General features: G+C 41.6%; 1 protein-coding gene across 4 annotated transcripts in view; it reads right to left on the bottom strand.

Moving 5' to 3' along the window:
- Window positions 1-24,898, bottom strand: part of ncam1a (neural cell adhesion molecule 1a) — a 510,009-nt gene that overhangs the window by 21,043 nt on the left and 464,068 nt on the right. For 2 of the 4 annotated variants that reach the window (XM_080436535.1, XM_080436540.1), the window contains 5 exons: window positions 24,582-24,749; window positions 20,594-20,719; window positions 14,545-14,595; window positions 5,326-5,450; window positions 4,303-4,483 (listed from right to left, as the gene is read on the bottom strand). In XM_080436535.1, coding sequence (XP_080292661.1) covers window positions 4,303-4,483; window positions 5,326-5,450; window positions 14,545-14,595; window positions 20,594-20,719; window positions 24,582-24,749 — 651 coding nt within the window. The remainder of the gene's footprint in view (window positions 1-4,302; window positions 4,484-5,325; window positions 5,451-14,544; window positions 14,596-20,593; window positions 20,720-24,581; window positions 24,750-24,898) is intronic. The other 2 variants (XM_080436536.1, XM_080436537.1) reach the window with 1 other exon arrangement.

Here is a 24,898-nt window from a genome sequence, read left to right as displayed (position 1 = left end):
ATGGTGTAAAAATTACGCTTTTAGAATGAAACTGATGTCTTGGCTTTTTTTTTTTTTTTTACTTATTTGTATTTCTTTTCTTGTGTGTGGCTGCACAAGAGTCAGAAGGCATTAGAAAAGAAAGGGGGTTCTGGCCCATGGATTTCAAAGGGTCAGGCAGCTACTGTAATCCAGGCACCCTCTTCTTGAGCAAGACCCAGGTTATGAGAGCCAGAACACAGTCAGCAGGGACAACATAAGAGACACCACACTGTACATGAGGGACGAGCAGCCCAGGGTGGCTGCAGTTAGAGGAACATACAAAAGTCCATATGGAAACAAATATACGCACCAAAGGTTGTTTTTTTATGTGTGTGTTGACAAAATAAACAACAAAACAAACAATTCAACAAAAAATTATAAAGAAAATAAACAAAGTGACAATAGTGAAAATTTGTGCGTATGAAAATGGTCATGGTCCACAAGTGCCCAAGATCACACATGAACACGGTAAAGTGGAAACAAGAGGAGAGAGAGAGGGGAAGTGGGAGAGAAATAGGGGAAAAGAGAGAGAGATAGAAAAATAGGTCATAAATACTGAAACACAAGTCTAATACGTTAATAAAGACTGAATTTAGGAATAAAAGGGAAATTAGAGGGTTGAAGTATAAAAAACAAACAAACTCATAGCATGTTAGTAGCACAGCAGATGACACCATGCAGGGTTCGATTTGTTTGAACAAAAACAGAGGGGGTGCCATTTGTTTTCCCTATATACTTCTTTGTACGACAAATACTGAAAATAGATCAGCTGTTTTAGCTATTTAATAATTATGTATTTATTTTTTAACCAATTTTGACACAATTTCCCAAAACAGGGACACCAGTTAATGGGGTTAACATACTGCACATTTTGTATTAAATTGTTAAATTGTGATATTATCAAACATGAATATCAGACCCAAAGGAAATTTGGGTCTGGGTATTTAATTCAGTCTGACCAGAAGCCGAAGGTCAGCCGAGGGTCAGCCGAGGACCCCCCCCCCAGCAAATCGAACCCTGACACCACAACACACAACAAGCAAAGGATGATCACAGAGATGGGGAAGACATGGTGTGTGGGTAAATTAGGAGCGACAGACACATTTTAGGCCGAAGACGGGCCGACCTCTCATGTATTATTTCAACAACACAGTTTCCTTGTCAGTTGCACAGCTCATGTAAAAAAAAAACATCAACCTGGATATGAAACCACATCCATGAGAATGAGCGTGTTTCCTCTCATTCAGTACAGCAGCGGGATTTGCCCATGCAAAAAAAACACACATCCAAAAGCAGAAGCTGGTTACAAAGGCCAAGTCAATGACACTGTATGAATGAATGGATGATCACAGATTATCATACACTGCAGGTGTTAATAGCTTTCTTATTTGTTTTGCCTTGGTACTCCAATGACAACCTTAGCTGGGGAGATTTGGATTGGTCAATTTTAGGGCTGTCAAAGTTAACGCAATAATAACGTGTTGATGCAGCATTGTTTTAACCACACAAATTATTGTTTTGGACACATTAACGCAGGTTCTGGACAATTTTTTACCAGAAACGTTATAAGCGTAAAGTTGGACAGACTACTCATATTAATAATAACAATCTTTTGCAGGTCAATCTGCCCATCTTTTGTTGTCTGTTAGGCTCGAGTTTGCCACGTCATTATAATTGAACATATTTTGTTGTTTGCCAACTGCAGAGCATTTCTGGACAATATTTTTCATTGTTTTGGGTTGTTGATTCATTTCCAATGATAAATAAATATTTAGTTTAGTATTTGTCCACTTCCATAATGATAAGAGTATTAAACACTTTATAAATATCACTTTGAAAGGTACAAAACATTGTGTGAATCAAGATTAGCTATGGATAATCATGTTATTAATTGCAAATAAATGTCTTAATCGACTGACAGCCCTAGAGACTCCTGAGACGCTGGTCTCCTGACTAATGGTGGGTCGCCTGTGAACAATTTGTTTCAAATTGTTTCAATTTGCTTTCTTGTTATTGTAGGGACACATGCAGCTGAACCTCATTAGACTATGCACTGGACTCTTTGAGTTTGTGCCTTTCAAATGCTGCCTCACCAGTCTTCTGGAATACTAAATCAACCACACTGAATGATTTGTCCTTTTCAGGACAGAATCCAATTTCGCATCACTTGCTCAGACTCAGAGCACACTGACAACTACAAAACACATACATATCACATATATGTTATATGATATGGACCAATAGGTCCTCTTTTTTGGTTTTAACATGACTGTCATTAAGGAAGATTGACAGAAGGTTTAAACTCAAACAAACGAAAGATCCGTATCAGCACCTGCTATATTCAACAAATCGTATTTCATTGCCAATTCAGTCTGGATTTACAAAAGAGCAGCTGTTCTCGGCCATCTTGACCAAAGCCAGCTGTGGGACCAAACGATAATTTACCGCAGATGGTGCAACTAAAAATACAACTCTGCATTTTCCACATGCCTCTTAAAAAACACAGCTTCACCATAGGCAGCGCAACTTGGAAGCGTAGCCAAGCAATCCCCCAAAAGAGAGTGAAAATAAAAAGCGGGGGGTTCTAGGGGTGAATTCCACGTAGGTCTTGCACTCGTGGAATTATGTGATCCAAACCTCCCACTGCTATATGGCTGCTTCACAGCAAGCGCATGAGGAAATAACAGGGTTCCCTGTATATGCTCCATGCACTGGCAGTTAGCTTTTTAGGGTCTCCATTAAAGTGTTAAGAAAATGAAGTCCTGTTTTTATTTTTTTTAAGTGCCACCATGCGAGGGCTGCGGGGCTGCACCCCCACCAAGCCGAAAGCCACATGCTCAGGGGAGCATGTACAGCCATGAGCCCCGAACACTAAACCTGACTTTGGAAGGAAAAAGAGAACGAGAGAGCGAGAGGAGAAGAATAAGATGAAGAAGAAGAAAGAAGAAGAAGAAAAATAAGAAGAAGGACACAAGGAATGGAGACTTTGAGGTGAAGTAAAGAGAGAGAGAGGATGAGATGGAAGGTAGATGTTTGATGTTGTTCACTAAAACATCAAAAGGCCCTGAGGCCACGAGTGAGAAAGAGACACAGACAGACAGACAGACAGACAGACAGACAGACAGAGAAAGAGATAGAGAAACAGAGAGCGAGAGACAGAGAGAGAGAGAGAGAGAGAGAGAGAGAGAGAGAGAGAGAGAGAGAGAGAGAGAGAGAGAGAGAGAGAGAGAGAGAGAGAGAGAGAGAGAGAGAGAGAGAGAGAGAGAACTGAGACAGCCTGAAACAGGTTTAGTACTGGGGGAAGCAGCCCAAAGTAAAGTTCAAACCTTGCGTTAACACACCACCTCGCTGTCAACAGAGCAGGAGCAAGCCGTGACCACTGGGGCGTGTGTGTGTGTGTGTGTGTGTGTGTGTGTGTGTGTGTGTGTGTGTGTGTGTGGGAGGATGTTGGCGTGTGGACCGGACAGAACACGCTAGTTCTGACAGGAATCATCTGCCCCGACATAGCTGCTCGCTGAACCTGAGCATTGCTATACGGCCGGGGGGGAAACGATGACCTCGCACTTCCAGACAGCGGGTCACGACCCCTGGAGCTACGGTTATGTCACAAAAATGACAAGACCGTTTTTTTTTTTCTTTCTTTTTTTAGAGCCAGGTCTTTTGAGGTTAACAACACGAATCTCAATTTACCTTTGGAAACAGCTGTCGGACGCAACAAACGGCACCAAACGGAGACTATTCATTATTATCACATTCCAATCAAGTATGAATTTGTTAAATTCATAAACATGGTGCAAACATTTTTATAAAACATGAAGGATTAAAAAATGAGCTAAAACAGATGGTGAATAATAAAAAAATGTACAAAGTATTTGTCACAAACTATCGGTCCTCGGTCCACACAACGTTTCGAATAAGCCGGCCAATTAGGAAAGAGGGAGGTCAATGTGAACGAGGGTCTGGGGGGTCACGGCGGCAGCTCTGTCAGCCCTGTTAGCACCGCGGGGGGATGTGTATCCATCAGTGGTTCTCAAACGGGTTTCTTTTCAAGAACCCCCCCATAACTCTGAGAGCGTACATTTTGGAACCATGGTTCCATTTGTACGCTCTCAAGAGTTACAGACCCTGTTAAGGGTCCATTGGGAACCCCCCTCAAAGGAACCCATGAAGACCCCCACACTTTGAGAACCACTGGTATAGATGCCGGGGGGGGGGGGGGGGAGGAGGAGGAGGAGGAGGAGGAGGAGGAGGGACGGGGGGGGTCATCATAGGGAACAGTACCTGGGACAGTGGTGGGTTCTGTGGCTGTTCTGAAGGAGATCTTCCCAGGCCGGGACTTCCCCTGGCTGTTCTCTGCCACCACGTAGACCTCGTACTCCGTGTTCCAGTCCAGACCGTGCAGCATCACGTGCTCGCTGCTCTGTGGGATGCGAATCTCTGGCTTCCAGTCGGACACGCTCTTCTGAAAAAATGGAACGACGACCACAAAACACAAACACACAAAACGACTTCAAAAACTGGGGCTAAGCGTGGCCATCGGCCTGGTTATAAACGTTCTTTAAAGTAGTGCTTTCTTTAAAGAGGTGGTGCCATGGTTTTGCACTTTTTCTGTTTTTCATGTGTCTATGAGGTTGATAGAACTTCATTAAGCCCCCTGGTGGTGTTTTTATGGTGTTTTATGTCTTCTCTGACTATTTTGAGTTTCTTCACCTCCGTGCGATGTATACTAAGTCAGATTATCCATGTCTCCTATTGCATGCGTCTTTCAGCACTCTGAGATCTCTCTCTCCACCTCTTTGTGTGGGCTCTGACACAGCTGGACTGTGCAGTGCGTTTGGTGCCACTGTTTACAGAGCACTATCGTACGTGGTACATCAGCGTGGATGCTCACATAATTATCATTATAGTTATAGCTCAGTGTGAATACCACTACTCCGCTGTCACTGCTTTTGCCCAAGATCGCTGCTCACCCTCCACCACCCCAGCTACCACCTGTCGTTTTGGATATGCTTTTATGTACTGGCGGGATTCATAGGAGTCCCTATTGGTAGGTGAGATGTCATGTGCTTTCTCGGAGTACCTAAAAGCAGATCCAACTCATCGCCAAACCAAAATAAATATATTGCTAATTTTATATGAAATAAAAAAATGATTTGATCAATTCATGAGTTGTCCTGACTGAACTCACAGTCTTGTATCTGATCAGGTAATTAATTAGTTTTACTCACAGCCTTGTATCTGATCAGGTAATTAGTTATACTCACAGTCTTGTTTCTGATCAGGTAATTAATTCGTTATACTCACAGCCTTGTATCTGATCAGGTAATGTTTAATGGGTGAACCCCCATCATCCTGCTTGATCCAGTTGATTTTCAGGGAGTTGCCTCCAGTCTGTATCTTGGCCTCCAGCTTAGGGGCATTAGGCTCCCCTGCAGGGGGACATACCAGAGAAACAGCGATTAGTTACCGTAGCAACGGATCAATAGATCAATCTCTCAGCCTCCTTTCATCTTCTAGAGACAATGGTCTTAGTTCAGGATGCGTATCACGGCACCATCCTCAATGTTAATTTTAAATATCTCATAGCTAAACACTTTCAAGCTGACGTCCCTATTTTTGGGCATGTCGTTATAGGTGAAAGTTTTCAAAACATTTTGCACAATTTGGATTGGATAAATATCCGATCCACAAGCTCACAAAATGTCACTTTGTGAACTTGTAGATCAGCTACTTTCTCTATTTGTTGTACGAAGTACACAGGATTTACCGTAAACGTTTGAAATAACTCAGGGTTTTGCAGTGTACATGTAAAATATATGGGTGTATGTGTGTGTGTGTGTGTGTGTGTGTGTGTGTGTGTGTGTGTGTGTGTGTGTGTGTGTGTGTGTGTGTGTGTGTGTGTGCGTGAGTGAGCGCGTGTGCGTGCGTGCGGCCGTGTGTGCTTGCACGTGTGCGTGCAATTGCATCAGGTATTCTGATGGTCAGGTAATTAAGTAAATGACAGACCCAAAGTCAAATCTCTGCGGTGGTATTTAGCGGTCCCACTGGCCGTTGTTTCTACAGTGTGTCTTTCATCAAAAGGACAGCTATCTCATTAGAGAGGAGGACGCGGAGGACGTTCTCTAGCGCCAACAAGATTATGTTTTTTTTCCTCTGTCCATTGTTGTCTCAAGGGTGGCGGTTTGATTGAGAGGACAGCGGCGGGCCGGCCGGGCGCCCTTTGAAGCAGTGGGTGTGTACCTGTTGAGGTGTTATGCTGCTTGTTAGCTGTCCGGTCCTCCAGAGTAATGAGAGGGACATCGGATAATGAGGCCGCAAGCCTTGATTGGCCGTTGTTACTCTATTACATTTAATAACATTAACATAGTCCAAGGGGAGGCCGGGTCGCCGCGTTGCAGCCTCCCACACTGGGTTTTAATGAATGTGTGTCTGTATCTGAAAGAGTGCGTGTGCAGTACGTGTATGTGCAAGTGTGTGTGTGTGCGTGCGTGTGCGTGTGTGTGTGTAATGCTGTTTTTCCTGACTATACTATCATACCATCACAAGCACAAAAGGCTAGAGAGAAGATGATTAATCACCAAATGCTCATTAATCATATACATATTGGTTACACCCAGTTAGCGTTATAAATGCCATTAAAACAAACTAAAGTGGCATATTAAAGCCCAAGGCTTTTATTAGTAATGTGATACTAACAGTACAAAAGCAAGGTCAGGTCTTCAACGACTGCATGATCGTTTGAAATGCTTATTGGTTTGAGATCAAAGTACTGTACTGTACATTGTTCATTGTTCAATGATCGATACATTCCAGTTGGACTATTTCTTTGACCTCTTGTAAACTCTCTTTTATTGCACTATTTGGTGATTATAATTTTAATTTGGCAAAAGTGAATTAGGTGAACAGTTTTGAATCCTGGCTTGCCGTTGTCTATATTCAGATATATGACATATCGTTGCTGTCCGGAAGAAACCCTGTATCTCCATATTTCAGCTTTTTATGTATTTTTTTCTCTTTCATAAATGAAAGTCGTATTTGTCATAATGACAGTGTCACTCAAAAGTAGCTAAAATAGCCTAAAATATCTAAAAGCTCTTTGAGAGCATTAAAAAAAGAAAAATTCCTATAATAACAGGCTCGAAACAGGGACCACAGGTTGAAAATGTCTGTCTGTGGATTTCATAAATATTTAACCAATGGAAAATGATTAAGAGCTTGTTACTAAATAATGACTACATTCGATCCATTGGAATAGAGATACATTTTCGTCGATTTTGGACATACAAGGTTTGTACCTGACAACGACGATATACTGTGTATTGTTTTTTCCTGATCATGGCAATGCCATCGTGTCAGTGTCATGAGCGATGTGACACATGCTACCTACTGCATGCTGTACAACTTAGCCCATTCTTATTCAATTCAAAATGTTATCTTTAGAGCACGCCACGCAAGGCACTAAATAAGCTTGTCAATCGAAATCAACAGATGTAATCTACCGTACACTCTGTCTGAGATTATACACGAATCCACGGAGCGCTGCCCTGCGTGCAACCATTGCTGCGGTGTCAGACTAAGTCAGCTGCTGCTGCGGTGTCAGTCAGCTGCAGTCACTGACTGCTCACGTTACTCTTTTACCTGCTTTTTACTAACTTTTATTAACACTAACTTTACAAAAATGTACAGAAAATCGCGACGAGCCATCTACGTCAGGTGCCAGTAGGCTAGTTTATGGCTGCTCTGCTAACGTCAACAGCAGCTGACTGACACCGCAGCAATGATTGTGCCACCTACAGTGCAGCGCTCCGTGGATTCGTGTACACTATTTCCACTGTGGGATAATAATAATTATATAAACATGACATTTGAGACATTAAATAGCTTGCTGCATTCTTCAGGCAGACTATTTATTGTCCATAATATATTTTTATGGCTCATATCTAACTGTTACAGGACAATTGTGTGAGTGCCATCCTGGTAACATTTACTCTCGAAGAACATAATTGTTTGTTTCTGTCTATTCCTGGATAAAAGCAACATGAAATAAATATAGTTATATCTTAATCACATGGACATGACCAGTTCAGGTATTCTATAAACAGTTAAATTCATACTAGAATCTATGATTCATTTATCTTTTTTGAGTGTTTGAACATTGTTTTGATCAGGAATTGTGGCATGACAAGTCTCTGTCACTATACACTGTAGGACAAAGTGAGATACATGTGGCATTGAAAGAAAGGTCATAATTAGTGTAAAAATCCCAAATCATGTGTATGTTAAAGTCATGTATTCTGTTGGAAGCAGGAAAATATACTTGTGTCACATTCTAAAAGCACAATTTCTTTTGCATGCATTTAAAAAAGAAGTGAAAGGCTCAGACACGTTCATTCCCCCTTAATCAGTAACAATTCATACACCACTTTCATTGATTGCAGTTAATTAATTTAACATGCTTGAAGGCACTTTCTCTTGATGCAGAGTGTAGATTAATTTTTTAACATTCTCCTGCAAAAGTGCATTCATTCCACAACTAGATAGTCTCGGAGTGAGCATGGATGACGCTAGAAGCGAATAGAACAGAGTTAGTGTGAAGAACTTTGCAGTACAATGTTGTCACGTACAGAGTTAAAATGCAATAGAGATTATACATGACAATCAATCACAGTTAGGTTAGGTGTTCTTGATGCTAAGAAGGAGAGAGAGGTTGTTAGGTTCACCCAGTAGTGATTTTCAACATGCTCTTTTACACACACACACACACACACACACACACACACACACACACACACACACACACACACACACACACACACACACACACACACACACACACACACACACACACACACACACACACACACACACACACACACACACACAGCTGTTATTCAGAATGTAGTGATGCTAATACTTTTTTGCAACTTAACCACTTAAACCCTATACTATACTTAGTTGACCGGAGTGCCCCAGGGGTCTATATTAGGCCCCAGACGTTTCTTTCCCCTCTACACTAAATATCATTGCAGGAAATAGCCCATCTATAAGTTCACGACACATCGCAGAGCTTGTAGATCTGCTATGTTTGGGACACAAGGGACACAAGGGTTCAAGTGGTTAATTTGGATCTTAAATTCCATCTGATGCGACAATAACTGTTAAAAATCTGTTAACAATAATCATATGGTGCATTCATTTGCTTGTAGAAGACATAATGTTGGCTATTATAAAACTATTGTCGCAGCAGATGAATTAACATCTGAAAGTATGAGTTTGTTTCAAGACGATGCATAATGAGTAGCACAAGGCGGCACCCAGAAGACAAGACGTCGACACGGACAGACATGCACGTAGTAAAGAGGTAGGAAGTGACAAGGACAGCGGATCGTGCATGCGTACATTAACTTGAGGTGAATCGCCCAATTAGTGCATTCACTAAGTCATTCTCTGGGATGGACATTTGTTCGAAGGAAAAAAAGAAAATTGCTCGGCCGATTCGAGCAATTGAGGACGATGATGATGTGCGTGCGATGCAGTTTGCAAACAGTGGCCGTTCAATGCTGCTAAGGTGATGTTTAGCTACTGTAACAGGTGAAATAATTAAATCAAATAGATAAATAAGTAAAATAAACTTAAAATGAAATAAAAAATGTGTGTAAAATTAGGCTTGACCTTTCTGCATAATAATATAACTTTGAAGTGCTAATGGTGCCTCCTGCCATAAGACTTACTTGAGGTATTAGACACTTGAAGGGGCAGATTCAGGGGTCAACCATTTGCATTTCTCCAACTTATATCTAATATTTTATATAGACTTATATAGACTAATAATAATTATTATTATATACATATACGTATACGTATATTCATAGATTTGAGAAAAATCTATGAAGAAGCACTAAGAGATGATATGCATACTGATAATATGATAATATCCATACTGTAGCATTATTCTTTTATAGGTGAAATGGAATATCAGAATTACGGCTGATTTTTGATCTAGTGAAAATAAAATAAAAATGAAATAGACTTGTCTTAACGGTAATGGTTGGAGATGATGTATATAAATGCAGGCTGACCAAAAAAATTATAATACAATAATCTAATCTAGATGAAAAATAAGAGAACAAAAAAAGACTCGCTGAAGGTTGTAACATAACTGTCAGATGTATAAATCTAATCTTGCCATGTTTCAAAATGATCAATGTTGCTCTAAGAGGCCAAACTAAGTAAAAAAACGAAAAACAAAGATTACCTTCTGTTCACCAGCGAAGACGACATCATCAGCACCATGCAAGAGCCACATGACAAAGTCATATACGCACGCACATGATTGGTTGAAAGGAAAGTGGCGTAAGGAGGGGTAGGTTCACATGGAAAAATATGAAGCATTTTTTTAAAACAAATAAACATGGGTAATACACAAAACAAGGATGGACATAATGGTAGAACACAGGAACAAACAGCAAAAAGAACATACAGTACATGAATTGATACAACAGATATCTGAATCCACATAGAAAATTATGTGCATTGAATACATGAAGCATTTACATAACTAAAATAGACATTTAGTTTTTTACTGTTAGGCAGTTTTCAAATTCTACTCTGGCAAATATGTTACAGTGACATCTACTGCATTGCTTCATGCATCCATGTAATTAAAAGTTTTCCTCTAACCACAAACATAATGACACAAAATGACATAATTATAATTAAATTAAAAGTATAAAAATGTGCACACTGGCCCCATCCAGAATTAAACTACATGTCTTCAAAATTGCATCCAGATTGGCAGCTTTCTTTTATGGCTTAGAACCATATTCTTAAGACAGAAGACGTTTTTATTCTCTCTCAAATTAGTTTTCTACGCCCTTGAAGTGTCAATATGTTTTTAATTATTTCTGAATTTGGTACTTATTTACCCAACACTATAAAATTTGGAGCGCCATCTATTTTTAAAGCCCTTTAAAAATCATGTACTGTATCTAAATGTATTTTAAAAAATCCGGGATTGGGGCTTTTATCTTGGAACTGCGGGGCCAACAAAAGCAACAACATGAAACAAACAAGAACAAAACACAGAGGGAACTGAGCTGTACTGAAAATACAAACATGCTCAATAAACATGATATACACAACAACATCATGTACACATGAAGCGTTAGGGAAAAGCAAGTCAGGTCTGCAAGAGATGACAACTTTGGGATAAAAGTATTTGTGACACTGGATCCAAATGACACACTTGCAGAAATGCACAAAACCGATACCATACCCCATTATGTTGGACTGTGAGCGGAGTCTAATGTAAACACAGGCCCATGTAAAAGAGTTGCTACTGAAAGGGGGTCTCAAAGTATCAATTAGCAACACTATTGTGAATACAAAACCTTGTCACGTATATAACGTTCATACTTACTCCAAAGACCTCGCACCAAGCCCATTACGTTCAAGGGTTTGTGTGTATTACCACACATTAAAAACACTCAGAATTGAATGACTAGTGTTTGTTCGTGTCAGTGAGACGGAGTGCTCGGTTCTATATCATCCATTCCATATCTAGACCCTCCAGAAAAATGCGATTTTGCGATCGCATAATTTACAGCATAATCTTAAAATGTTCAAAAAGGGCGCATCGCATCACATCGCATCGCATAATATGCGCATCGCATAATATGCGCATCGCATCGCATAATATGCGCATCGCATAATATGCGCATCGCATAGCATCGCATTATATGCGTGCCGCATCGCATAGCATCGCATAATATTTATATATATTTATTATTTCGCAACATTTCGCATATTTTGCAACTTTCGGCATATTTTGCAACTTCACGCAGTTTCACTCAAGGATTTTAGCCCGCATCAATCAAGGATTTTTGCCCGCGTTTTTCTGGAGGGTCTACATATCAGTGAAAAGCAGGTTAGCATCTTAGGGGCTGTGTCCACAGAAACCGCTTTTTTTTTCATGGTGGGAGCACTTTGGATATCGACGCTGTCGGATAGAATTTTTCTCGCAGCAGTCGGTCAAAAAAAAAGAAGCAACATTGAAGAGTGGCACATCCCTCCAAATTTACTATTTTCTACTCAAGGCCCCCTGAGTGCAAAAAAAACTCCTCCTAGTGCGTCTTTACCATAGCAATTCATGGCAGAAAGGCACTGGCAGTGGCAGCTACACAGCCCCTAATATGTCCACTGGACAAGTGTAAGATTAAATTGCCTATTTGGACATTGCAACAACAGAGAAAATCAAAGCATATAAATATGCATGGTCAGGCACGCTCATGCACACATCTACAAATCCACTTGGAAGCGCTCAGGGAGAATAATTGTCACAACAACACTGTCGTTACACAAAAATGTTCGAACAGAGAGAGAGAGAAAGGACTTTGTTGTTAATTACACTTGTAATGAATTATCATGATGTTGTTGTTGCCATCTCAGAGCTGGAAGTCATTCAGACGTACCCTTCCAGGACAATAGGTCACGTAAAACGTTTCGCAATGGCCTTTGTTCTGCTAAGTCTGTGCGTATAAAGCTATAATCTGTAAGACTAAGAAAACGGTGCACTTTCTTCGAGTCAGAATCGAATCGAGTCATTAGACTTTAAAAACATAGCAACGATGTTCAACTTACACAATAAACAACGTTGAAATAAATTATAAGAATCAAACTAAATATTCTTAGGCTAAGAAGATATTAAGCCATCAACGTGACAATACACATTTTGCTGTGAATATGTCATCTCTCTATGGCAACAGTAGCGGTGACAGCTGCCATAACGAATTGTTACTGTACACTGTAGCTACAGTAACAACAATTACACATAATTTGTACTGATGTTAGCTTTTGTTAACCACAGTTTGTGTGTCATGTCATGATCAGGAATCTGCCCAGAGCTGACAAGAAGCGCGGTGCACCACCCTGTACAATAACGCCCCAAAATCAGACGCCGTTCTTTCATTTGATGCTTTTCTGTCATTATAATCCCACTAACCAGACACACATCTCTGCCGCATGCTGGCTTTCAGCAGCAACAGACTCGGTTCTCGGCTCTCACAGGTGCACAGATGCTTTGATATGTGATCAAATGTCGACTTTGATATCTCCTGCGCTGTAAACTCCGGAAGCGTACCCACTAGGTGAGAGACATTGTTAATCCATTAGGACCGGGAAAAAATATTTTCAGACGGGGGTCCGCGGCCAAATACATATCATTTTGGGAGGTCCTTCACATGAAAAAGTTTGAGCACCGCTGATATATAGCAACATACGTTTTTTTCAAAAAACTGTTAGGATTTCGAAGACATTTTGTAGAATCCCCAGAAGCAATAAGATTTGAGTTACAAATGTTCGCTTTAAAAAAATATATATTCAAAGATTTTCACGAATGTTCTAAAATAGCAGATCTACAAGCTCGTAGCGCTATGAGCTTGTATATGTGCTATTTTTTTAATAGCCTAAGAAATCTAAAAAATCACACAGACGCTTTCCCCAGTCTTAATGGGTTAAGGTGAGGGCGGTATAACTAACCGACGAATATCAAAGGGACTTCTGAGCACTAACTACAGTAATACGTGTTGGATGGCGGAGAGAGAGAGAGGCTGAGATGGACAGGAATGGATGTGGAGACTAAATTAAAGCTCGTCCTCCTATCGGTGAGGCGGGGGCGCCGAGACAACACAACAGACACACTCTTAATAAGATCCCCTTCTTGTTTTGTTTGTACAGTACATAGAGCACATGCATCAGACTGACCCTGCATGCTCTGCGTTATGCACTCATCAAAATTAATAAGCGGCTTCAAAAAACCATTCCAAAAATTAAGCACACCACAAACAGGGGGCTCTTTTAACACTGGCACCGTGGTCCTGGATATCATTATTTATTCATCTATGTGCATGCACATATGGAGCTCCATCCATATTCTGTCAACTATTTGTCAAGCTATTAAGAAGGGGAGGATTTATGTCCTTGATGTTAGTGCAAACAATGTTCTATGACGGTTCCCGATGGTAAGGAAAAAGCCAGTATTTGACTGCTTATCCTCTAGCCAACATTAAACTTAGTAACGTATCTAACTAGAGTAGATTAACAGCTGGTTTTTCTATAAGCCGTGCCAGTGGTAATGTCAATCTAAACCACTGGTTCTCAACGTCTGGTTTCCGGGGACCACCGGGGGTCCAAATGGGGCCCTTATGGGTCTGCGACGCTGAAAGTGTACAAATGGAACCATTTGTACACTCTCTAAGTTCAATAAACAAGTGTAGTGTAGATCGGGGTCTATTTTGGTTAGTTACTGTATAGTCCCACAAGGGTCCATTTGGACCCCTGGTGGTCTCTGTACCAGACGTTGAGAACCAGAGATCTAAAACTAAAGTGAGGCCAAGCAGGTAGGGAAGGGGGAGGGGGGGGGGGGGGTTGTCAGGTTGCGGTAGGGGGGTATAGGGCGGTAGGGCGGTGGGGGGGGGGGGGGGTAAATCGAGACACACTACACACTGCTTGGACTGGCATACTCACTAAGGGTGATACTGGTTGGAGGAATGGGGGTTGGTGTCTCTGATGGTGAAACTGAAAGATGGTGAAAACATGGTGAGAGGAGCTCAATGATATAAGCTTAACCCCCCGAAACAAGAGCCACTGACTGCGGATCAGAGAGACAATTCAGCAGCCTTTGTGGTAATGATCTCCTCATCATTGAGTGCTGTGAACACTCACGCCAACACAGACGCACACGCACACTCGCACGCACACGTACACGCACACGCACACGCACACGCACACGCACACGCACACGCACACGCACACGCACACGCACACGCTTATTGCAATATTTTCAACCCAAACATTACACTGGCTGGATGTAATAAAGCACAATAAAAAAAAAAGTGTTTCTATTTTTGATTTCGATGATTGCATGATGTATGCTCAAAAAAAAGAAAGAAAAAAAATAGAGTGTTGAAGGTCACAGTTGTGGTTAATAACCACGCTCCTTGGTTTGGGAAAATACTGTAATTACTGAAATAACTGTAATACTCCACTGTATTTGCAGAGAGGCTGCTAAATTTGGGATACAGTCCTCGTGTTTAATAGAATACACTGTCAAGGAACGTACAAAATATACAATAATGCCATCGGAGGAAGTGTTTCTATATGCCGTCAACTATATTGTCTCTATCAGGTGGAAACCTCATACTGTATGTCCAAAACTGTTACTTTTCAGGATTCAAATTCAAAAATAGAAAAAGTAGCAGATCTACAAGCTCGAAACGTGACGCGAAGCGGCGCATTTTGAGCTTGTAGATCTGCTACCTTCGATGCTTTTGTGTGACGCTGTAGTATGATCACGTAGGACGTTAATTTACGGGGAAAAAACACAAAAGAATATGGAGATAAGAGGTTTCTGCCCGACAGCAACGATATGCCCTCCACAGAGGCATTGTATGTACGTATTGTTTATGTCAGTGAGGTCTAAAAAATAAAATGAATAATCTTTAACGTTGAAATATCACAAGGGATTAGGGCTGCTCAAGCATTCCAGGAAGGAGGGATCAGACAGGAGCCAGCAATGGGAAGATTGGACGCTATACCTGTAGGATTCATTTAGTGCTCTTCATGTGATTCTTGCACGAAGCTGACCCAGTTGAACCACCGCACAATGAGCTGAATTAAAGCAGGTTTCCACGATATCAAAGCCAAATGCACAAACACACGCACACACACACACACACACACGCGCGCGCACACACGCACACACGCACACACGCACACACACACACACACACACACACACACACACACGCACACACACAGCATATAAGAGCCGTTCCACAAAGGTTAGAGAAATGAGAGCAACCATTTTAAGAATGTGCACTCTCTGAACAATCGCCCACAGCTACATTGATGCTGACCTTTTTGCTGAATGTGCGTGCAACACAAAGTAGCATGTAGGTTAGCACAGATGCTGACGCACGCACGCACACGCACGCACGCACACACACACACAAAATCCTGAATCTCAAACTCAAGATTCCACAGGCCGCCAATTAACATGGTCTTTAGGGAGTGCCTTGCAGAAAATCTGAATTTTTATTGTGCTGGAGATGCAGCCATAACAGCCGGCCGTAACAATAGAGACAGAATCCTGTTAGCCATCCGCCCGTCTTGTGTTTAAATGATTTCATCCATGAGCCCATATAGCTCATTCTGCATTCATTCTGCTTAGCTTGGGTGTTACTTTGTTTCTGTTTCTTTCTTTTACTGGTGAAATAAGGCTGACTACATTGTGACAGGCACACAATATCTGGCGAGAACTGGTTGAATGAGTCTTTTGCTACATGTAGGTAATACTGCTACTGGAGTGGGGGAACAGGGGCGTCATTTGGGGTGGTCCCTGGGGATGGCAATTGCCACCCCCTAGTGTTCACATTTAACCTTAAATTCTGTTCTTCTATGCATACTAGAGGTTCGGGCCACTCACACCTACGTGGCACCGCCGATCCGACCAATATGTCATAGTGTCGGGGCTTTGTCAGAGTACCCGTTGTAAGGCCCGTTCAAAGTCCCTAGATGGTCTTTAACGTGCGTCAGGGGGTGAGGGATGTCTTGCGTTCTTTATGGACACATGCATGGTCGCGCACGTTAAATCCGTTGGAATTAGGACGTTGAGGCGTCATACACCTATTAATCCACTAGATGGCAGTTGCGAGCTAAAAGTGTTGCCATGTCCGCTTATTATAAGCGACTTTGGGCTTATTTTTCTGTAAAGTTGCTTGTAAACAAACTTTGGTGGTTGCGGTTTTATTTGGGCTTGTTTCTAAAGTGTAGTTGCTTATTTGGGCCAATTATTATTTAAACCAGTGATTCTCAAACATATATTGTAGATCTGCTATTTTCATGTGATGTGGCCAAGTCGATTCTTTTGGGCTTGTTTTCACAGACCCGGTTGCTTATTTCTCTCACAAGACCTGGCAACAGCGCAGCTAACAACATGAAGCTTGTAGCATCTAGCCAAAACAACGCAATAAAAGACACAAACTAGTCCACACACTAGACAAAAACAATGCTTGTCTACAAAACGTGAGTTTCGACCCCTACTGCACTGTGCTATATTATTTGTGTGTGTGTGTTTAACTATAGGGAATGGATGGGTTCATTTTGTCACAGACGGGTCGGGTATTTTTCTAAGTAATTAAGTACATTTACTCAAGTACTTCCACCAACGTGGGTCTTCTTTTGTAGAAAGAGGGCCCGAGGAAAACTTTTTTTCTTTATACCGCCAACGGGCACCAATGGTACTACAGGCAACGTAGTGAACGTACACGTCGGCCTGACGGTGAATGTTGATCGCACGGAAGGAAAAACTGGAGCCGCAGGTGACGGAGGGGGAGACAAAACCAACAACGTAAGGAGCGCCGGCGCTCGTTACGTCTCCTTACGTCCGACTATAAATGTGTCCTTTTTGTGCCCATATATGGAATATCTGTATCTGTCTGTCTACCTTTTATGACATCCCTGACGTCATTAGTATATGCCCATACCCTGTATATTGACATGCCCATATATGGGCACATTGGTTGGATAGGTGGTGTCCTGCACTCCCTCGAGTCCTTGCCGCTGCGCACGTCGAGTTTGAAGTCGGTCGGTCCCATGTATGCACATGACCATATATGGGAATAGCGGTCGGATATGTGGCTGTGGACAACCGAATCTCCATATGCCTATATATGGGTTTGATTATGGTTATGTCCGAGTGACATGCCTATATATGGGCGTATCGGGTTTGTCTATGGTTATGTGTGAGTCAGAGTGATGTGGCCGTGGTCCCAGTAGCCAATTTTTTATAGGATTCCCTCAGCCTCTGAATGTTTCTCTCTGAATGCAGATTCATCAGATTTTATATCTCACACACATTTCTAGTCTGCAAGATCTGCCTTTGATTCTATTTTTGAAATAGGGCTTGAGTGGTCACTTTCTTTCCACCTACAGTACAATTATTTTCTGAAATGACGCCCTCTACAGGGGAAGAATACAGAACTAAAGAAGGGAGGCTATGTAGGCTATAAACGATTTCACATACTGGCTACAGGATTTACATCTGCAATTACAACTTTATGACACTATACCAAAACCAACCTGAATCCACATTAGGGTAAAGAAAAGGAATGCCGTCTGGAAAAGGTTTGTGAGACAAGAGAGACTGAGTGAATCCTACTAATTTCATTCATAAATAAACACATTTTGCCATGGAAAGATGTTGTGTGAGCATGTAAGATCAAATACAATATAAAAATAAAAAAACAGCATTAAAATAAAATAATCATTCATAGAATGAGAAAAGTAAAGCTGATCAAAATTAATGTCATGGAACCCAAAGTAGGAAAAATTATAAATAAATAAAAAACAGTTTGGGGAGTAGATGAACTTACTTGGATAAGTAACCTCTGTGAAATCCAATGGAAAACATAACAGATGGAAAAACATTATGGAAAACACAAAACTAATCAAAACAAAAACACAAGAAGCAGACAATGAAATGAAATATAATACAATGCAAGAGGGCGTCTCTGTCCTGTCATGTTTGTGGCCCACTAAGCCATGGGAATATCACAGTTTTCCTCTATGATTAACCACTTAAACCCTATATTGTCTCTGTCGGGTGGAAAAAAACATACATTTCCAGCAAAAGTACAAAATCTACAAGCTCAAAACTCGTATATATCTGCTACTTTTGATACTTTTGCATGACGCTGTAGCATGATCAAGTAGGAAGTTCATTTACCAAAAAACGAAAAAAAAAAAAAACGAGAGCAACAATACTTAATTGACCGGGGTCAAATGTTCACCTGTTTTCGCCGAATCTTTGCCTATTATGAAACGCCCAAAATAGGGACGGTAGGGTTCATGTGGTTAATCAAGGTATAGGACGGTAATAATTCCAATAACTATGTTTGAAATATAAATATATTATCATTTGGACTTTCACCATTGGCCAATGTTATCCGACGTTGTGGCTGGATACACCAGTCAGAGGTTGGTTGAGCGAGGGGATTTGTTTATCACATACCCATAGCCTTATACACTGGTAAAAAACAGCAATAAAATAGACTTTGATCAATGCGCTGACCATGTTTGACATGCCGAGTTCATCCTGTCACTAGCTCACGGTGACAGTTGGCACTCTGCTGTAGCTGGCGCTGATTGCTGTCATTCTCTCTCTGTCCTTTTTTATCGTTGCCCTCACCCAGGGCAGGGAAAGGCTGGGTATGTGATAAAACGCACAGTACTACTCCCTCTGCATCCGTGGTCATTAGGTGCTAGAGCTAATTATACCAATTCGATGTAGAAATCTAGGTTGTATTGATTTGAATTGAGTTAAGACAAGGATAAAGGCTCCCTCTGCGTCTTTGGGACTCAGCAGATTAAAGCAGGATGCTAAGGAATGGGTGCTACTTTGAATAAGCAGAGGGACAATAAAGCAAGATGGAAGCCTTATTACAGATCTGGTACACATCAGTAAAATGAACACGTATTTAACAGGCTACCGATGAACTACTGACTAAGTGGACGAAGTATTTTGTCTATTACCTCAAAAACCACGCTGTGACAATAACCAGCTGGCTCAACTATTTCCAGAAACATGGAACGGCATCAAGTCACCTGCCTTGATGATGTCGTGTTGTGTGGATTGTGCAAAGAGGAATTAAGTTATGCTGCTTGGTTAAAGAGAAATCCTGCTGTTTAAGAAGGCTAAATTAATACAGCATGCTCCAGCTACCCAATTACAATGTAGAACATCTGTTTCTCAGTTTTCTAGAGAGGCCTTTAAGTTGTCAGCCAGAATGTGTGGAAATAATGTCAACTCAAAAGGAGGAAATCTCATAATGACAATGGGAATGGATAGCCACAGTAGTTGTGTTGGGAACGCCACCTTAACCCATTAATACCTGGAACGCATCTGTGTCACTTTTAGATTTCTTTAGGCTATTCAAAAATAGCAGATCTACAAGCTCATAGCGCGGCACCGAGTGCCGCGCTACGAGCTTGTAGATCTGCTATTTTTGAAAATTATTGAAACATTATTATTTATTTTTTTCTAAAAACTGTTAGGATTTAGATTATTTTTTTTAGAATCGCCTCAGGTCTTAATGGGTTAACTTGGTTGATTTTGATTGAGAGCTCTGACAAAGCAGCTCTGCTTTCACACAGAAACCCCCGTGCCTGACTCAATCGGTGTTCTCGTAGAACGGTAGGCACGGAGGCACGGGGTCCGCATGCCGCTCTGCAAATACCGCCGCCGACATCCATAAATGAGAGAAGTCGGGCGGCCCAGGTCACGCACACATTATACACACATCATTAGACAGGTCGGGTCATGAACCTTGACAATGCATCATAAATAAATGACTGTTACTTGGTGCAGCAGCTGGAAGGGAAAGCGTTGGGGCTTTGCAGGAAACAATAGGTGCCGAGGGTTGATAGCTTCTGGGCTGAGGCGGGGGACTATAAGGACAAAGCATTAAAGTAAGTGCTAAGTTGCGACCGGGGAGCAGGGAGAATGAGTACTTACGGATTGGCTCGGTCTTGAAAATGGTGGGAGGGGAACTCTCGCCTTCACCTTTTCCATTAATAGCGGACATCTTGATTTCATAGATGGTCTCGGGCTTCAGGCCCACGATTGTGATCATGCTCATGCCTGTCGGGGGAAGGGAAGGTAGCGCTGTTACAAGCCACGTGACACAAACTGAAAGACATTTCAGGACTGAAATATATGGACATATGGGGCGAGGGCAAGGTTAATGGTCAAGGTCAAGGTTTTCCTTGGAGCATAACTCCAAACAACAAGTCCCAGGAAGATGGCAATGAATTCATACAGTAATCACCTAGCAAATGATCAATACAATCAGTTTGGCTTTTGTTTTGAGATATGGCAAAGGTCACATGCCGGTAAATAATCCCAGACAGCTTTGAAAGATCCAGCAGTTTTGTTGTGGCATAGAAAGAAAGACGTTTTGGGTAGATAATTACATTTGCATATTAGCACAATAATGCACAGCACACAGAACGTTGTTGTTGTTGTTTTGCTGAGGTCCATCATTTCTAAGTTGATTTCTTTTCTCATTAAGAGCTACGTGGATGATATTTTGCAATGCAATATAATGAGTCGCAATTTCATGGATGAGGACAAATTTGGGTCCCGAAATACACAATTTATTCAGTGTGATTCATTGACACCCTGGTATGCATTTCAGATTACTGTCTTAACTCTTTGACTGCGGACGACGCGATAACGCGTCAAGTGCTACTTTGTCCAGTTGGCCGTCGACGCGCTCGACGCGCTGGACGCGCGTTCATTGTTTAATCTCTGATTGCGCTATGCTGCTTAATATTCAATGTTATTCTCGAGTTCCACTTACTTCACGGACATCTGCATCCGGTTTCATGACCTGGATTCCGTTTCCGGTTTTTGATTCTTTTCCCCAGTCATTTTCGTCCAAAATAGGTAAATAAACGGTCTTTCACACGGTATGACGGACAAACGGACAGTTTCTCTTCTATAATCTATGGTCTGGGTGACGATCAGTCATCGCCGTCGTATATCACAACGTAATTTTCGGCGATCAAAACAATGGGGGGGACGTCACATCCGTTTTCATGTTTTTCCTTGTCTAATCTATGAAGAAGGGTGAGAGAGACCCAACGACATGATCAAAGCTGTCATGTGCTGCGCTCTAGTGGCGGATTTGTGCTGGGTCTTTACATTATGTGTCCTTAAATTATTTTCATGAGAAAAATTCAAAATATAAAAATAAAAAAACACGAAAATTGCTGGCACTGGGGGAGTACTTTATGAAAATACTCTGGCAGTCAAAGAGTTAATAGGGAGGAAAAATAAACGTGGCTATCAGTATCAGTATATCAATTGCTAAACACACAACAAATGCTCAGTAGATTAGTAAAACTTCGGGAGAAACTACGCTCACGTAAGTACTCCTAAAATGACTAAAAGACTATAATGCATAAGGGTCATTAATTCTGAATTGGGGTATAAATGTCACACAATGTGTCACATCCACTTCTCGTGTTTTAGGCAAATATTATTTCGCCATAGTGCTACCTATCACAATGGCAGTGTCTTCGAGCTCTGCAATAAGGGGACCTTTTACTAATCATCAAATTCTGTATGCATGAACTGCTTTGAGTTGCAATGTATATTAACGGCCGCATACAAATTAATTTATAACGAGAGCAAACCAATTACCTTTAAGATTTTGTTCATCAATCTAAGTTAGCACTCATATGAAACCTATGTACAACCGCTATGGCGGCGTCCATAGCCGAGTGGGCGGAGAGGCTGTCTGGGAAACAGAAGGTCCTCGGTTTGTGCCCTGGCCCCGGTCCACTGTGTGCTGAAGTGTCCCTGAGCAAGACACTAAACCCCTAACTGCTCCCCGAGTGCTGTATTAATAGCGCCCACTGCTCCTAATAGTTAGGATGGGTAAATACAGAGGAATATCCTGTGACAATAATAATACCCGCAAAGGAGTGGGGACCGTTGATTATTATGATGATTAATTATTCATAACTAAGAGCATATTTCAACTCTCGCATGGCTCTATTTGCACACGTAAACATTCTAGAAATTAAAAGAAGTTAAATTATGTCCATTACATGTAAATGTAAGAGAACAAAGTTATTACACTAGATAACATATCGTCTCTGTCGGGTGGAAAGCTCAAAGCTCAAAGTCCAAAACTGTTACTTTTCAGGATTCAAATTCAAAAATAGCAAAAGTAGCAGATCTACAAGCTCAAAACGCGTCGCTTCGCGCCGCGTTCCGAGCTTGTGGATCTGCTACTTTTAATACTTTGGTGTGACGCTGTAGTATGATCTAGTAGGGCACTACGACAGCAACAATATTTTGTATTCTACTGTAAGTGTCGCAGAATGATGAATGTGATCGAGTAGGATGGTGGAAAATGTGTATTTGTGCCCACACGCGCATGTGTGTGTGTGTGTGTGTGTGTGTGTGTGTGTGTGTGTGTGTTTTCCGCAGGCCGTTAGCTGACAGAGGGGCCTGACAACAAAAGCCTGACATCTCCCATGTGACAGACAGACAGACAGACAGACAGACAGACAGACAGACAGACAGACAGACAGACAGACAGACAGACAGACAGACAGACAGACAGACAGAGACATTTTTGCAGACGCACAGAAGCAACAAACCCTCCATGGGATGAAGACTATCTGAGGACCTGTCAGCTGCTGACACGTCTGTCATTTAGCCCACACTATCTTCTGACTTTCCTCCTGAAAATATGGCTGCCTATTTATGCAGGCCGTAGTAAGCACACTCTAATAGCAGCACAAAAGCAAACTTCTCACAATGATACTGTAGCTGGGGTTAGAGAAGTGGAGGAGAAAATATACATGAAAATACATTTAAATGAAAAACCACACAAACCAAAAAAAAAGAGAAACGGCCCTAGATATAGAAATAACTTGGATTTACTCTCCTGTGGCGTTTTGTGATAAAATATTGATATAGGCAATAAAATATTTAGATGCTCTCCAAACTGACGGTGGCTACAAAAACATACAATAATAGCTTGAACGCATGAACTCCTACAGTATATATGTGTCATGCATAACAGATTATCCCTCGAATAGAGGGCGATTCCACATAAGTTTGTATTTGTATTCGCTTTCATTCAAAGAAAATGACCCCAGACCATGATTACAGCGACAACTAAGAAAAAAACAACAGCATTTTGGCCCCAGGGTGGCGCTAGAGGAAAGGCCACAGGGTCACCAAAACCAGTAGCGTTCATTCAAAAAAAAATTGCAATAAAAATCTCAGCAAGTTTCAAGCTTATGAGATATCTTGTGTGCAAAGTATACATTTGGCCTGAGGGTGGCGCTATTGTAGAACAAAAGTCATGGGATCGCTCAAATGATTAGGGTTCATCCTCCCTGGAGTATGAATGCACTCAACAAAGTTTCATGGCAATCCGCTCATGCCATTTTGATGTATGTTGTGTGCAAGCAGGAATTTTGTCCTACTGGTGGTGCAAGAGGAAAGGCCATTAGGCCACAATTTGAAACAGCCAGAAATGCAATGTGGTGACACCACACTGAGTCACTTTATAAATTGTCTTATTGTAACGTTGTTATTGTTGTTGTTGTTGTTGTTTGTGATTAGCTGCCCACAGGATGGCGATGTTATCTCAATGTCTCAATGTGTATTAACCCATTAATACCTGGAACGCATCTGTGTCACTTTTAGATTTCTTTAGGCTATTCAAAAATAGCAGATATACAAGCTCATAGCGCGGCACCGAGTGCCGCGCTACGAGCTTGTAGATCTGCTATTTTTGAAAAATCGTGAAAATTATTTTTTTTACATTTTTTTCCGAAAAACTGTTAGGATTTTAAAAAAATTTAGAAGCGGCCTCAGGTCTTAATGGGTTAAGTTGAGTAGCATGCTGTGTGTGTGTGTGCGCGTGTGCGTGCGCGTGTGTGCGTGTGCGCGCGTGTGTGTGTGTGTGTCTCACCATCCTCAGCCTCGTACTCCCGGCCAGTCCACTCTTTGCCAGGCTGGCGCCAATCAGCCTTGTACTTGAGGACGGGCACCCCGCCGCTGGAGTCTGGCTCTTCAAACTCCACCACTACAGTGCTGGAGAAGGGCTCCACGCGCTCGATGGCAGGCGATGAGGGCACCTCTACAAAACAGCAGGGTTGCGGAGCCAATAAATAATAAGTCCAGTCCAGAGTGCTATTTTAAAATGGAGCCATATCTCTTCTTTTTTTTACACGTTCAGAGCTATAAAATCCTCAGTGCTAATTTGTCTCTGAGTGTGTACAAATGGAA

The sequence above is a fragment of the Gymnoscopelus braueri genome, assembly GCF_963280865.1.
Source record: "Gymnoscopelus braueri genome assembly, chromosome: 8".
NCBI classification, from domain to species: Eukaryota; Metazoa; Chordata; class Actinopteri; order Myctophiformes; family Myctophidae; genus Gymnoscopelus; species Gymnoscopelus braueri.
The sequence above is the reverse complement of the archived record's forward strand: the minus strand, read 5'-3'. Positions and strand labels throughout refer to the sequence as shown.